The 15403-nt window shown below is 43.6% G+C and overlaps 1 protein-coding gene across 1 annotated transcript in view; it reads left to right on the top strand.

Annotated features, from left to right (window-relative positions):
- Positions 1–15403, top strand: part of LOC132821885 (mitofusin-1-like) — a 75987-nt gene that overhangs the window by 25225 nt on the left and 35359 nt on the right. Inside the window, exons 8-9 of the mRNA XM_060834804.1 lie at positions 76–229; positions 3712–3779. Coding sequence (XP_060690787.1) covers positions 76–229; positions 3712–3779 — 222 coding nt within the window. The remainder of the gene's footprint in view (positions 1–75; positions 230–3711; positions 3780–15403) is intronic.

Here is a 15403-nt window from a genome sequence, read left to right as displayed (position 1 = left end):
TTACATCATAATTTAGTATATTTGTTTATTGTGATATTTCTGTTGATTTTCATCAATATCACTTTTACTATTCAGGTACGTCAGCAACATACTGACCGCTGTGTTAGTTTCCTTGTTGATGAACTTGGAGTAGTGGATCATGCACAGGCTGAGAATCGCATATTTTTTGTTTCTGCTAAGGAAGCTGTTAATGCCAGAATTCACAAAGCGCAGGGAATGCCAGAAGGAGGTAAGTGTTGCAGTGTTCTTAAATATTAGAGAGGTCTTGAATGTAAATAGCAGAGAAAGCTAAGGGATTACTTAGTAGTACAAAATTGAATGGTAGTTGGGGGGTGAAATAGGGTAGTCAGGAAATACCTATTTTCCGAGCAGAGATGGAAATTATAACGAGACAGAGATTGAAGGTGATTGGAAGAAAGATTATGGGAGACATGATTGGAAAAAACCCTATTCACCCAGAGGTTGGTGAACATCTGGAATTTGATACCTGGTTTAGTAAGGGAGGCAGAAACCTTCAATTTAAAAAGAATATGTATCTACAGCTGAAGGATTGTAACCTATAGACCAGGTGCTGAAGGATGAGATTAGAATGAGTGGTTAGATTTTATTCACCCCGATGCAGACACTATATACTGAATGAGCTTTTTCAGTGCTGTCAATTTTCTGTGATCCTCAGTAAAACTTGTATGTTCTTCAACTTTTCTTAGTCTTAAAGGGAAGATTCTGAAGTGTGATCTTCTTAACAAAAACACAGTTCGGAAGAAGGATCACTGGACCTGAAATGTAAAGTTTGCTTTCTCTCCACAGATGCTGCCAGACTTGCTGGGTTTTTCCAACAATTTCTGTTTTTGTTTGTTTTTTCTAACTTTTAGATGAGGATATGAACTAGGGTCCCAAGACTGTAGCTATTAGATAATGACATCCTAAAGTATTACCTAACTGCAGTTAATCTTTTCATAGAATCATACAGTATACAGCCCATTGAGTCTGTACCACCAAAACTATTCTGTTACCAAAACTAGTTCCAGTTTCCTACACTAGGCCTATAGCTTTGATTGTTATGAAAGTTCAAGTACTTATCAAAGTACTGTGCTTTTTAAAGTTTGTGGGGTTTCTTGTTTCAACAACCCTCCCAGGCAGAGCGTTCCAGATCCACACCAGCCTCTCCGGGTGGAAATGTATTTCCTCAAATCGCCTCTGAATCTCGTACCTTTCACTTAAAAACTATGCCCCCTTGTTATTGACCCTTAGGCAATCAGTTGTTTTCTATTCACTCTGTCCATGCAGTCCTTAAGCTTGTACATCTCTGTCAGATTCACCTTCAACCTTCTCAGTTCCAAAGAAAACAAATCAAGTTTATCCAGCCTGTCTTCATAGCTGAAAAACGCAATCACAGGCAACATCTTGGTGAATCTTCTTTGCATCCCCTCCAGTGCAATTGCATCCTTCCTATAGTGTGGTGACCAGAGGTGTGTGCAATACTCCAGCTGTGGACTAACCAAAGTAAGGCCCAACATGACTTCCCTGCTCTTATAATCCATGCCACAACTGATAAAGGCAAGTGCCCCATATGCCTCCTTAACTACTCTTTTAACCTATCCTGTTGCCTTTACAGTAGCAACCCAAGATCCCTCTGTTCCTGAGTTTTCTAGTGTCTTGCTATTTCATGGGTACTCTCCCTTGTCTTGTTCCTTCTTCCAAAGTGCATCATCTCTCAAAGTTTGTGTGAAGATTTGTAGCTCAGATGCTTGTTGTAGTGGTTCTGTTCGTAATCATCAAAAACACGGAAATAGAAAAAACACACCGGATCATCAAAGCCACACTCACAGGAATCCGATTCAAGAGAGAAGTAGAAAAGGATAGCCAACTCCCATTCCTAGACGTGATAGTACAGAGAACACCGAACGGAGAATTCACCACAAGGGTACATAGGAAAATAACACACACAGACCAAGTCCTAAACTATGAAAGTAACCACCCCAACACACACAAACGAAGCTGCATCAGGACACTATTCAAAAGAGCTACAACACACTGCAGTACACCAGAACTGCGAAAAGAGGAAGAGGAATACCTATACAAGGTATTCGCCAAAAACGGATACCCGCGCAACTTTATCAACAGATGCCTAAGAGATAGACCACGGAACGAGGACATGCCACAACCAAAAGGACTAGCCACACTACCATACATCAGGAGCGTTTCAGAACTGACAGCCAGACTACTGCGACCCTTAGGACTCATAACGACACACAAACCAACAGCCACGCTCAGACAACAACTTACTAGAACAAAGGAGCCAATACCCAACATGAGCAAAACTAATGTTTATAAAATACCATGCAAGGACTGCACAAAACACTATATAGGACAAACAGGAAGACAGCTAACAATCCGCATACATGAACACCAACTAGCCACGAAACGACACGACCAGCTATCCCTAGTAGCCACACACTCAGACAACAAGCAACATGAATTCGACTGGGAAAACACTACTATCATAGGGCAAGCCAGACAGAGAACAGCCAGGGAATTCCTAGAGGCATGGCATTCATCCACAAACTCCATCAATAAACACATCGACCCGGACCCAATATACCAACCACTACAGCGGACAGCTGAAACTGACACCCGGAAGCGGCAAGGACAGACCACTATAAATACCGGAAGAAACATCAAAGAAGCGCTTCGCAGGAGGCTCCAGAGCACTGATGATGTCTCCTAGCCAGGGGACGAAACGTTTGCAACAAAAACCTCCAGCTCGGCGTACAGAACCACTGCATCATCTCTCATTTATCACAGGTAAATTTCTTCTGCCACTGATGTGCCCATCTGAATGATCCTTTTATATCATCCTGTAACTTTCCTCCTCACTGTCAACCACCTGGCCAATTTTGGGTCATCTACAAATTTACTTATCATCTTGCCCCACGTTCCCATCTACAACATTTATGATTTATCACAAACAACAAAGGACCCAGCATTGATTTCTGTTATATGCCATTGCACATCAGCCTCCAGTCACACAAACAGCCTTCTTCTACTATCCTCTGTCTTCTGTAACTGAGGCAATTTTGAATCTGACTTGCTAAGTTACCCTGGATCCCATGAGCTTGTCAGATTTTTGTAGCTTTCCTTATTTGTTGGCTTGCCACCCGTGTTCTATACAGCCAGAAATGTGTTCTGCAGTTATGGTGTATTCTTCCTTTTGAGTAGCTGGCACTGCACTGTGATAATTAGGGTAGATGTGTACAAAAAGAAGTGCCAGTTTTGCAGAGGGTCATTTTAGATATCATGGGGTAGCATTTGTGAAAAAGTTGTTAAAAATCAGTACTTTGCATTAATAAACTAACATCCATTTGTATACATATGTGTAAATTACAATGTGTGCCTTTCCTTGTGATTCTGAAGTGACTTGAGATATTTTTCCATGTAACTGGAAGGTGCTACAGTTTGGGTCATTTGGTGTAATAGCACTATTTTGAAATTACATTCATTCATAGAAAACTATATATATCTCAGTCTTTTTTCAGGAAATGTCCTTGTCTAAGAAGTCAATGCCATTAATGTTTATAGATAATTCCAATTTGAAAATTACCACAGCAGCTACTTCGATAGTTACATGTTGTAATATTTTAATCTTTTCATATTTCTTTACAATGAAATACTTAAAAGCTACTTCATGTTGGTTTTGCATTTTGTTTACAGGTGGTGCACTAGCAGATGGATTCCAAGCTAGGCTTTTTGAATTTCAGAACTTTGAGCATCAATTTGAGGTACATAATGTACAGCTATCTTTTATCATTGCTCCATGCAGTTAAGGTTTTCTTTGCTCCTAAACTGAAATAAAGAAATTTGGAGCCTAAAAAAAGACTAAGTTAGTATTAAATTCCTATTTGAATGTGCAGTTGCAGAATGACTGTGTTGAAGTGGTCATCTAATCAACATTTTGGTCTTTCTAGTATAGAGGTGATCACGTTATGAGCTGTAAATACAGAATGCTATATTGAAAGAAGCAAGTCACTGTTTCACCTTGGGTGAGGAGATGTTATTGCATAGGAATAACACGCAAAGGAAAAGGTACAGTGTTGTGAATGGGCTTTTGCCCGAAGCATCGATTTTCCTACTCCTCGGATGCTACCTGACCTGCTCTGCTTTTCCAGCACCACTTTAATGTAGGTTGTGAATTATTGCCGAGTAAGCTAACGTGAAGGAGGAATCCCTTCATGATACAAAAAATGGAGGGAACATTGCCTTCAGAATGCAGAAAGTGGAGGGAAGGGGGGTGATGTGTTTTACATAGTATTATGCTAGAGGTAGTGGAAATGGAGGCAGGTGATCAGTTGAAAACAAATGCTGGTAGGGTGGAAGTTCAGGACCAAAGTGACTTTGAGGGAGGCGAAGGAGTGATGATAGATGAGAAAAATAGAATGGAGCACAGTTGAGGGTCCTGTCAATTATAGTGGGGGCAGAGGCCTTGGTTAAGGATAATGTAGCTGAAGCTTATAGTAAACATTGCTTGAAAGCCTACCCCTAGAAATGGTGACAGAAAAGTTATTAGGAAGGGAAGCTCCAAAGTGGATGGTGAAGGAAGGCAAATGTTGCACATTAGAAGAAAAAATACTTAAATTTTCAAATTCTGGATGAGAACAGAAAATGGCACTGCTACGGTACCAGACAAGGATGAGTGAGGAGGGGCCTCCATGAGCTGGAACAAACATGTTTCACGTATCCCACACAAAGGCAGACAAGACCAAACCTATCTGCATTTCCATAGCAATGTCTTTCACTTGGGAAAATGTGGGAGGAGTTAAAGGTGAGGTGGTTCAATGTGAAAGGAAGTTCAGCCAGGAAGAGTAGCATAGTCATGGGAAAAGATTGGTTTGATTTCCTTGAAGAAAAGTGGAGTTCCCTTAAGCCATCTTAGGGGAGGATGGAAGAGCAGAGAAATTGGACATTCCTGGTGTAGAGATAATGGTGATGCAATGCTAGATGTCAGGAAACTGTTAAACTTAAAGAGAAAATCAGAACAATCACAGATGTAGGTGAGAAGAGACTAGACACAAGGGGAAAAATATGTGAGGTAGTGAGAAAGCAGTTCAGTGATACAGCAACAAGTTGAAAGATTGGATCTAACAGGGCAACCATGTTTATGGATCTTGAAAGGGAGGTAGAAGTCAGTGGTAGTCTTGGAAACAGTGGCTTGAGGTTGATTGTTGGGTCATGCAGACAGGGATTGAAGGATATTGTCAGAGAGTTGATGTTTTGTCTCTACTAATGTCAAATAACAGGCTAAGGTTGAATTTCTGAAATCAAAGTAATTAATATCATTTTAGAGGGAAACCAATTAGAGCATGTAAGGGGAGCAGAGAAGTTGAGATGGCCAATCTTATGTCAGCAGTTATCAATGAAAAAATGTAGGGTGAGTAAGGAATCCAGATTAGGGTGAATTCTGCAAATGGATAAGAGGGTTCCTTGTGTGCAATCTTAGCCATAGATTTTCTGGCTGAAGAAGGCAAAGGCAACAGAAGATGTTGGTGAGATCTTAGCGAAAGAGAAATCCAACAGATCCAGAGAGGAAAAGTCAAATGATATCATGAATGTGCAGTTGGGAAAAGGAAAGTGACGGGGCGGCACGGTGGTTCAGTGGTTAGCACTGTTCCCTCACGGTGTCAGGGACCTGGGTTCGATTCCTACCTTGGGCAACCGTCTGGAGTTTGCACATTCTCCCCCTGTCTGCGTGGGTTTCCTCTGCGTACTCTGGTTTCCTCCCACAATCCAAAAATGTGCAGATTAGGTGAATTGGCCCTGTTAAAATTGCCCATACTGTTCAGGGATGTGTAGGTTGACTGTCTTAATCTGAGGTAAATGTAAGGGGAAGAGGATCCTAAGTAGCGACGGTACACATGAGTCATTAAAGTTTGCAATTCTTCATACTTAAAGGGGGAGGGGGTGGGGGAAGAAAGTGACATTTTTTTTAAGATCTTTTCTGCATTGTCCTGCTCACCCTGTTATGTGTATACAATTGGAATTCTTTTACAATCTTCACAACTTTTCATTCCTGTTGACTTTGTAACATCTGGAAACGTGGAATTATTGTAAAGAAATTATGCACAGCTTATACCTAACAGTGATTCCTGGAGGACCGTATACTTTATACTTTTCCAAGCGATAATTTATTCAATCCCTGTTTATGTATTTTAACAGTGATCCAGCTACTGAGAAAATTACTGATCTCATGGTTACTTGGTTTAATTCTTCCATTTTTAAAACTGATAATAGTGATGTTACTGAAAGTTAGAATTGTCTCTTTCCTTATTGGAGATGGATATTGCCCGAGATAATGGAAGACTTATCTACTACCTGTTCGTCTGAACATGGATATTTTTCACATCTTGCAAAGTATTGCTTCATTGGTGGAGCAATGTACAGGAGTTAAATGTAGTAGAGTGAATGATTTCTGTGTGAACGGCCCCAATCCTGACCCCATGGCAGGAAGCTTATGAATGCAGTTTAAAAAACCAAGCCTGTTTTGCTGAATGACTTCAGAGATTTCCTGGAATAGTTGTATAATTAAGGTTTTAAAATGAGAACTGATTGGATCTGGTAATGAAAAACTCTTCTTTGTTGGGGAGGCTAGAACGCAGGGCCATCTTAGAGTCAAGCCAATCCGTAATGAAATTGGGAAGCAACACTTCTTTGTATACAGAAAAGTGCTGGATGTCTTGAAACGCGTAAAGTTGGATAAATCTCCAAGACCTGATCAGGTGTACCCTAGAACTCTGGGAAGCTAGAGAAGTGATTGCTGGGCCTCTTGCTGAGATATTTGTATCATCGATAGTCACAGGTGTGGTGCCGGAGGACTGGAGGTTGGCTAATGTGGTGCCACTCTTTAAGAAAGGTGGTAAGGACAAGCCAGGAAACTATAGACCAGTGAGCCTGATGCCAGTGGTGGGCAAGTTGATGGAGGGAATCCTGAGGGACTGGATGTACATGCATTTGGAACGGCAAGGACTGATTAGGGATACCTTCATCCCCCTACGTTCCCGGATCAATGAGCTCGACACGCGGCTAGATATCGAGCATTTCTTTCGCTGCCTTTACCTTCGTGTCGACTTCTTCAAAAAGGACTCTCGCCCACCCTCTGACAACCCCCTTCTCCTGCCTCCAACACACTCCATCCACTTGGACACCCCGTGCTGGCCTCTTACCCGCCCTCGATGTCTTCATATCCAACTGCCGCCGCGACATTGACTGCCTCAACCTGTCCACCCCTCTCACCCACTCCAAACTCTCACCACCACAGTACGCCGCCCTCCACTCCCTCCGCTCCAACCCCAACCTCACCATCAAACTGACAGACAAGGGAGGTGCAATGCTAGTTTGGCGCACCGATCTTTACATCGCTGAAGCTAGACGCCAACTCGCGGGCACCACCTCCTACTGCCCCCTTGACCATGACCCCACCTCACATCACCAAACCATCATCTCCCAGACCATCCATAACCTCATCACCTCAGGAGATCTCCCAGCCATTGCCTCCAACCTCATAGTCCCACAACCCCACACCACCCATTTCTACCTCCTACCCAAAATCCACAAACCCGACTGCCCTGTCCGACCCATTGTCTCAGCCTCCTCCTGCCCCACCGAACTCATCTCTGCATACCTCAACACTGTCCTGTCCCCCTTAGTCCAAGAACTCTCCACCTACTTTCAAGAACACCACCCATGGCCTCCACCTCCTCCATGATTTTCGCTTTCCCAGCCCCCAAGCCTTATCTTCACGATGGACATCCAGTCTCTGTACACTTCTCATCCCCCATCACGAAGGCCTCCAAGCCCTCCGCTTCTTCCTCTCTCGTCAACCTAACCAGTACTCTTCCACTGACACCCTCCTTCGACTGACTGAACTGGTCCTCACTCTTAACAACTTCTCCTTCCAATTCTCCCACTTCCTCCAAACCAAAGGAGTAGCCATGGGCACCCGCATGGGCCCCAGCTATGCCTGCCTCTTCATTGGATATGTGGAACAGTCCATCTTCCGCAGCTACACTGGCACCACCCCCCGTCTTTTCCTCCGCTACATTGATGATTGTATTAGCGCTATCTCGTGCTCCCACGAGGAGGTTGAATAGTTCATCCGCTCTACTAACACCTTCCACCCCGACCTCAAATTTATCTGGACTGTCTCAGACTCCTCCCTCCCCTTCCTAGACCTCTCCATTTCTATCTCGGGTGACCGACTCAACACAGACATTTACTACAAACCAACCGACTCCCACAGCTATCTAGATTTCACCTCCTCCCACCCTGCCCCCTGTAAAAATGCCATCCCATATTCCCAATTCCTCTGCCTCTGCCACATCTGCTCCCAGGAGGACCAATTCCACTACCAAACAACTCAAATTGCCTCCTTCTTCAAAGACTGCAATTTCACCTCCGACGTGGTCAACGACGCTCTCCACCACATCTCTTCTACTTCCCACACCTCCACCCTTGAACCCTGTTCCTCCAATCGCCACCAGGACAGAACCCCACTGGTCCTCACCTTCCATCCCACCAACCTCCGGATACATCATATTATCTTGCATCATTTCTGCCACCTCCAGACAGACCCCACCACCAGGGATATATTTCCCTCTCCACCCCTATCAACATTCAGGAGAGACCACTCTCTCCGCGACTCCCTCATCAAGTCCACACCCCTCACCAACCCAACCTCCACTCCCGGCACCTTCCCCTGCAACCGCAAGAAGTGCAAAACTTGCGCCCACATCTCCCCCCTCACCTCCCTCCAAGGCCCCAATCGATCCTTCTATATCCGTCGCAAATTCACCTGCACCTCCACATACAGTAAATGATGTATCCGCTGCACCCGATGTGGTCTCCTCTACATTGGGGAGACAGGCCGCCTACTTGTGGAACGTTTTAGGGAACACCTCTGGGACACCTGCACCAACCAACCCAACCGCCCCGTGGCTGAACACTTTAACTCCCCCTCCCACTCCGCCAATGACATGCAGGTCCTTGGCCTCTTGGCCTCCTCCATCGCCAGACCCTGGCCACACAACACCTAGAGGAAGAGCACCTCATCTTCCACCTAGGAACCCTCCAACACACGGGATGAATGTAGCTTCCTCATTTCCCCTCTTACCATCCCCCCCCACCTTATCTCAGTCCCAACCCTCGGATTCAGCACTGCCCTCTTGACCTGCAATCTTCTTCCCGACCTCTCCGCGCCCACCCCCTCTCCGGCCTATCACCCTCACCTCCTTCCACCTATCGTATTTCCAGCGCTCCTCCTCCAAATTCCCTCCCTCCTACCTTTTATTTCAGCCTGCTTGGCACACAAGCCTCTTTCCTGAAGAAGGGCTTATGCCCGAAACGTCAATTCTCCTGCTTCTCGGATGCTGCCTGGCCTGCTGTGTTTTTCCAGCACCACATTTGTCAACTCTAATTGGGGATAGTCAACTTGGCTTTGTCCGTGGGAAATCATGTCTCACAAACTTAATAGAGTTTTTTGAGGAAGTATCAAAGAGGATTGATGAGGGCAGAACGGTAGATGTGATTTATATAGACTTCACTAAGGCTTTCGACAAGGTTCCCTATGGGAGACTAATTAGCAAGGTTAAATCTCACAGTATACAGGGAGAAGTAACCGTTTGGATACAGAACTGGCTCAAAAGTAGAAGTCAGAGGGTTGTGATGGAGGGTTGTTTTTCAGACTGGAGGCCTGTGACCAGTGGAGTGCCACAAGGATTGGTGCTGGGTCCTTTACTTTTTGTCATGTACGTAAGTGATTTGGATGCGAGCATAAGAGGTACAATTAGTAAGTTTGCAGATGACTCCAAAATTGGAGGTGTAGTGGACAGCGAAGAGGTTTACCTTAGATTACAACAGGATCTTGACCAGATGGGCCAATGGGCTGAGAAGTGGCAGATGGAGTTTAATTCAGATAAATGCGAGGTGCTGCATTTGGGAAAGCAAATCTTATCAGGACTTATACACTTCATGGCAAAGTCCTAGGGAGTATTGCTGAACAAAGAGACCTTGGAGTGCAGGTTCATAGCTCCTTGACAGTGGAGTCACAGGTAGATAGGATAGTGAAGGTGGTGTTTGGTATGCTTTCTTTTATTTGTGAGAGTATTGAGTACAGGAGTTGGGAGGTCATGTTGCGGCTGTACAGGACATTGGTTAGGCCACTGTTGGAATATTGCATGCAATTTAGTCTTCGTATTGGTAAGATATTGTGAAACTTGAAAGAGTTTGGAAAAGATTTACAAGGATGTTGCCAGGGTTGGAGGATCTGAGCTATAGGGAGAGGCTGAACAGGCTGGGACTGTTTTCCCTGGAGCATCGGAGTCTGAGGGGTAACGTTATAGAGGTTTACAAACTTGAGGGGCATGGATCGTGTAAATAGGCAAAGTCTTTTCCCTGGGGTCGGGGACTCCAGAACTAGAAGGCATAAGTTTAAAGTGAGAGGGGAAAGATATAAAAGAGACCTAAGGGGCAACTTTTTCACACAGAGGATGGTACATGTGTGGAATGAGATGCCAGAGGAAATGGTGGAGGCTGGTACAATCGCAACATTTAAAAGGCATTTGGATGGGTATATGAATAGGAAGGGTTTGGAGGGATATGGGCTGGGTTCTGGCAGGTTGGACTAGATTGGTTTGGGATATCTGGTCGGCATGGACAGGTTGGACCGAAGGGTCTGTTTCTATGCTGTACATCCCTATGACTCTAATAATCAAAAACAGAACTTTGTTCACGAAAGGGCTGTGGTTATTGGGTTAATTGTTGATTTCAGTTTTAATAGTTTCAGATTTATGGTGCTCAAGGATATGAGAATATAAAGGGTATGGATATTGTGGGTAAATAGGTTTATGGTACAGTTCAGCCAAAATCTATTTCAATGCTGGAACAGGCTCACATGACTTAATAGTCTACTTTTGTTATTCTTTTGCCATTGACTTCCTACAATCATAGTTATCACAACCTTTATGTCTGGTCCCAAACTACTTCACCTCCCAAGAATCCCTACATAGAATTATAGTTTCCCTACAATGTGGAAACAGGCCCTTCAGTCCATCAAGTCCACACTGACCCTACCCTAATATCCTATATATACCCCTGACTTCTGTACCTAACCCACACATCCCTGAACACTATGGGCAAGTTAGCATGGCCAATTCAGCTAACCCGGACATCCTTGGGTTTTAGGAGGAAACCAGAGAACCCGTAGGAAACCCACACAGACACAGGGAGAATGTGCAAAGTCGACACAGTCGCCCGAGGTTGGAAACCGTCCCTGGCGCTGTGGGGGGGGGGGGGGGGATAATGCTAACCAATAAGCCACCATACAACATTCAGCTCCCTCTGGTTCTATTTTCATTCTACCTTCACTGGCCCTCCTTCATTGTCCCTCTTCTCTCTCATGTTCCATTCCCCTTCATGTTCCTCCTTCTTTCCCCTCCTTTTCTACATTCCATTCTATTTCTCCTCTCCTCTCACTCTCTTGTCACTGTCCCTCCCTCTCCCTGTCATGTTCTCCGTCGTCTTCCACAGGTCCCATTTTCTCCTTATATGTCCCAAATAAAGCGTCCTAACAAATCATGTAAGCTTCACTTAGCGGATGCAAAATGTGCACCTTCAGGGGAGCAGATGAAATGTGAAGCAGAGAGGATTCATATATTGTCTAGTCGTAGACCATAAAACATCTGAAAGACACATTTACCTTTCCAAAAAATGGAAAAAGCGTTATGCAATCACCTAGGAGTAGGCAAAGAAGTGATATATCTACCCTGCACAATTTTCTCTTCACAGTGTGTTGTAACTTGAAATGGTAACCTCTACCCTATGTGTCAGTAGCCTGAATTATGCATTTAGATTGTTAGCAAGGTTTCGATGTGAAACTCTTCTTTGATTTCAAAGTTCAGGGTGACAACTGTTTCAGATTTTAGTACCAAGTGAAATACAGCAGATATTAGACTCTGGAAATATCTGGTCTGGTCTTAACTGTGCAAAAAGGAACCATGAACATTTCAGGTCATGAAAATTCATCAGTTTTGATTTCAGGTCATGGTTGAAACATGTACTTCTATTTTTTCTCTGTACAGTATGCGATGTTAGCTTTCAAAAGCTGAAAAATTATTGAATACTCTGGATGAGTAGCAGGAATTATGAGAGAATGCCTTATGCTGAGTTTGCCTACTTTAGTTAGCTGTCTTCCAGATTTAAGTGTGGTGCTGGAAAAGCACAGCCGGTCAGTCAGCATCTGAGGAACAGGAAAGTCGACATTTCGAGCATAAGCTCTTCATCAGGAATGTGAGGGGAGGCCAAATGGCCTATGAGATAAATGGGAGGGATGGGGTTGGGGGAGAAGGTGGCTGGGAATCCGATAGGGGGATGAAGGTGGGGGTGAAAGTGATTGTATGGAGGGGAATGGTGATAGGGAAGATGGACAGGTAAATAGTTGGATCAGGGATAAGGTCAGGGAAGGAGAAATGAGGAAACTGGTCAAATCGACATTGATCCCGTGTGGTTGGAGGGTTCCAAGGTGCAAGATGAGCACCTCCACACACATCATCTATTGTGTCTGTTGCTCTCTATGTGGTCTCCTCTACACTGGGGGCTGGCAACTTGCAGAAGTTCCAGAGAACATCTCTGGCACATGCACTAACAACTGCATCGTCTGGTGGCCGAACAATTCACCTTCCCCCTCCCACTCTGCCAAGGACGTGCAAGGCCTGGGCCACCTCCACTGCCAAATTTTAGCCACCCAACACCTGGAGGAAGAACATCTCATCTTCTGCCATGGGACCCTCCAACCACACGGGGTCAATGTCGATTTCACCAGTTTCCTCAATCAAACCCACCAACTCAGCACCGCCCTCTTGAACTGTCCTACCTGTCCATCTTCCTTCTCATCTATCCACTCCACCCTCGGCTCCAAACTATCACCATCATTCCCCCACCTCCACCTGACTAGTGCATTCCCAGCTACCTTCCCCCACCCCACCCCATTCCCATTTATCTCTCAGCCCTCTTGTTCTCCTCACCCCCAACCCACCCTAACCCTGCATCCCCCTCCAAATTCCTGATGAAGGGCTTATGCTCGAAACATCGACTCTGCTCCTTGGGTGCTGCCTGACTGGCTGTGTTTTTCCACCACCACACTTTTTGACTCTGATATCCTACATCTGCAGTCCTCACTTTCTCCTGTCTTCAGATTTAGTTTTCTTGCGCACTTGGATCCACAGTCTCTGTGTAGAGCAGGCAGCAGTTTTCCGTTATCTTCTGTCAGCACCAGTGATTCCTGTGGCAGGTGATTTCATTGTTCAAGGATGGCTATCTCTCCCTCGCTTCTTGCAGTTCAGCAGAATATTGTGAAATTTGATGGTATGTAGTGAGACACCTTGGCCTGAACATTTTTGTTAGTGCAAATCATTCATGAGGGGCATAAATAAAGTGAATAGCAAAGGTCTTTTCTCTAGGGTAGGGCAGTACAAAACTAGAGGGTGTATGTTTAAGGTGAGAGGAGAAAAATTTGAGATCGGAAGAGCAATATTTTCATGCAGAAGGTGGTAAGTATGTGGAATGAACTGCCAGAGGAAGTGGTAGATGCAAGTACAGTTATAATATTTAAAAGACATTTGGACAGACATATGAATAGGCAAAGTTTCGGGAATATGGGCCCAAAGCAGGCTAGTGGGACTAGTTCAGTTTGGGGAAACCTGGTCGGCATGGATGAGTTAGACTGAAGGATGTTTCCATGCTGTATGACTCCATGACTCTATGACTAGGAAAAGCAGGATCACCAAAATGGTGTGGTAGCTGCAACTTCTGGATTTTTGTGTAAGTGAACTTCTTGGAGGTTACATTGTTATTGCACCCCTCAATGATAGCAAACACAGAAATTTGTCATTATTGAGAAAATAAAAGCTGGGCCTTTGTTTTCTAGAAATCGTTCGACCAAAGCCACTCTTTTGTTTCAGGTGAAAATCTTGTAGTTTAAATGGCAGGTTGGACATTTCAATTTTCCTCAGTTGTTGAATTTGAGAGATTGCATTCTTAGGTAGCAGGCATATAAATACAGCATTTGAAAATTCCAAATAACTGGACTAAACAGCCTTTCAGGGTTAGTCACATACAATTACTCTATTATCCTGATTTGCCAAGGAAATATAATTCTCAGCCTATACTGTCCAAGGGTTAAAAGTATTGTTTCCATACTTTAAAAAATCAGTTAATTTTGTGAAAACATTTGCAAACGTTTTTATTCACCAGTAGACTGTGATATTCATCTCCTGTTTGCAATATTTGCAACAGAATTTGTTCAGAATTGTGCTCAGAAAATTATTCTTTAACTTGTTAAATATAACACATAGGGCTTGAGATAGAATATATTATCTTGAACTTTCATTTTTTAAAACTTTGCAATGTTAAAAAGTTGATTAGCGTTTTACCTAACTGTGTCTCAGTTTCTCTTTGAGATGCTTCTTCTCTCCGATAGCTGTACCCTAACTTTTCTGAATGTGTGTTCTATTAATAGTCAATCTTTTGTGTTCATTGCTGAAATCTAGACCTGCTTCGGCGAGGTGCTGCTACAAGTACTATTCTAGTGTACTAACACTTTGCTGTTCTGTTATCATTCTTGTTTAATCCCTTTTTAAATTTTTGTTGTATATTTATTCAGAAGTTGAAATGGACAATTATATTTGGCATCTACTAGTTCCCCATGCCACTTCCTTATAGGAATAGAAGCAGTCTACTTAAATATTACTAGAAAAGCAAATTTTCTATATGCTATAGGGCATAGTTATATTTTAGCTGTTTCAAACCAGGATAAACAGAAAATATGTTAGTGGTTGCTTTGGTTCAGTTCTCTCATCTTGTTTTTGTTTTTGGAGTTCTAGTGTAGAAATGCTTAAAAATGAAGTCACCTGTTCTATATTTGTACAAACAATGACTCATTTAAAACAAATTATATCCCATAATCTTTTGATTAATTGAAAGGAAAACAATTGTAAAAGAGCTTCTTGAGGCTACATTGGTCAACTGCAGCCTTTATGTTTAAGGGCAGTCACTCTCACTTCTCACCTCCCCTCACTTCTGAAACTGAGCATTTTAGTCCACGTTTAAACCAATGGTGTAATGAGGTCAGAAGCTGTGCCACTTTGGCAGAACAAAAGATGGGCATCAGTGAATAGATTCAGGCTGTTAAGTTCTACTTGATAGTACAGATAAGGGATCCTTTATCTGCGTGTCTGAAAACCAAAGGTCTTTTCAAATGCGGGCCTTAGCATACCTATTGACATATTTAGCTCAAGCCCTTTAGAAAGCGCTTTGCTTAGCTCGAATGTGCCTAATGCAAAGTCCTTTTCCAAAGGCCTAT

The sequence above is a fragment of the Hemiscyllium ocellatum genome, chromosome 13 (assembly GCF_020745735.1).
Source record: "Hemiscyllium ocellatum isolate sHemOce1 chromosome 13, sHemOce1.pat.X.cur, whole genome shotgun sequence".
NCBI classification, from domain to species: domain Eukaryota; kingdom Metazoa; phylum Chordata; class Chondrichthyes; order Orectolobiformes; family Hemiscylliidae; genus Hemiscyllium; species Hemiscyllium ocellatum.
This window is presented reverse-complemented; position numbering and strand designations above follow the sequence as displayed.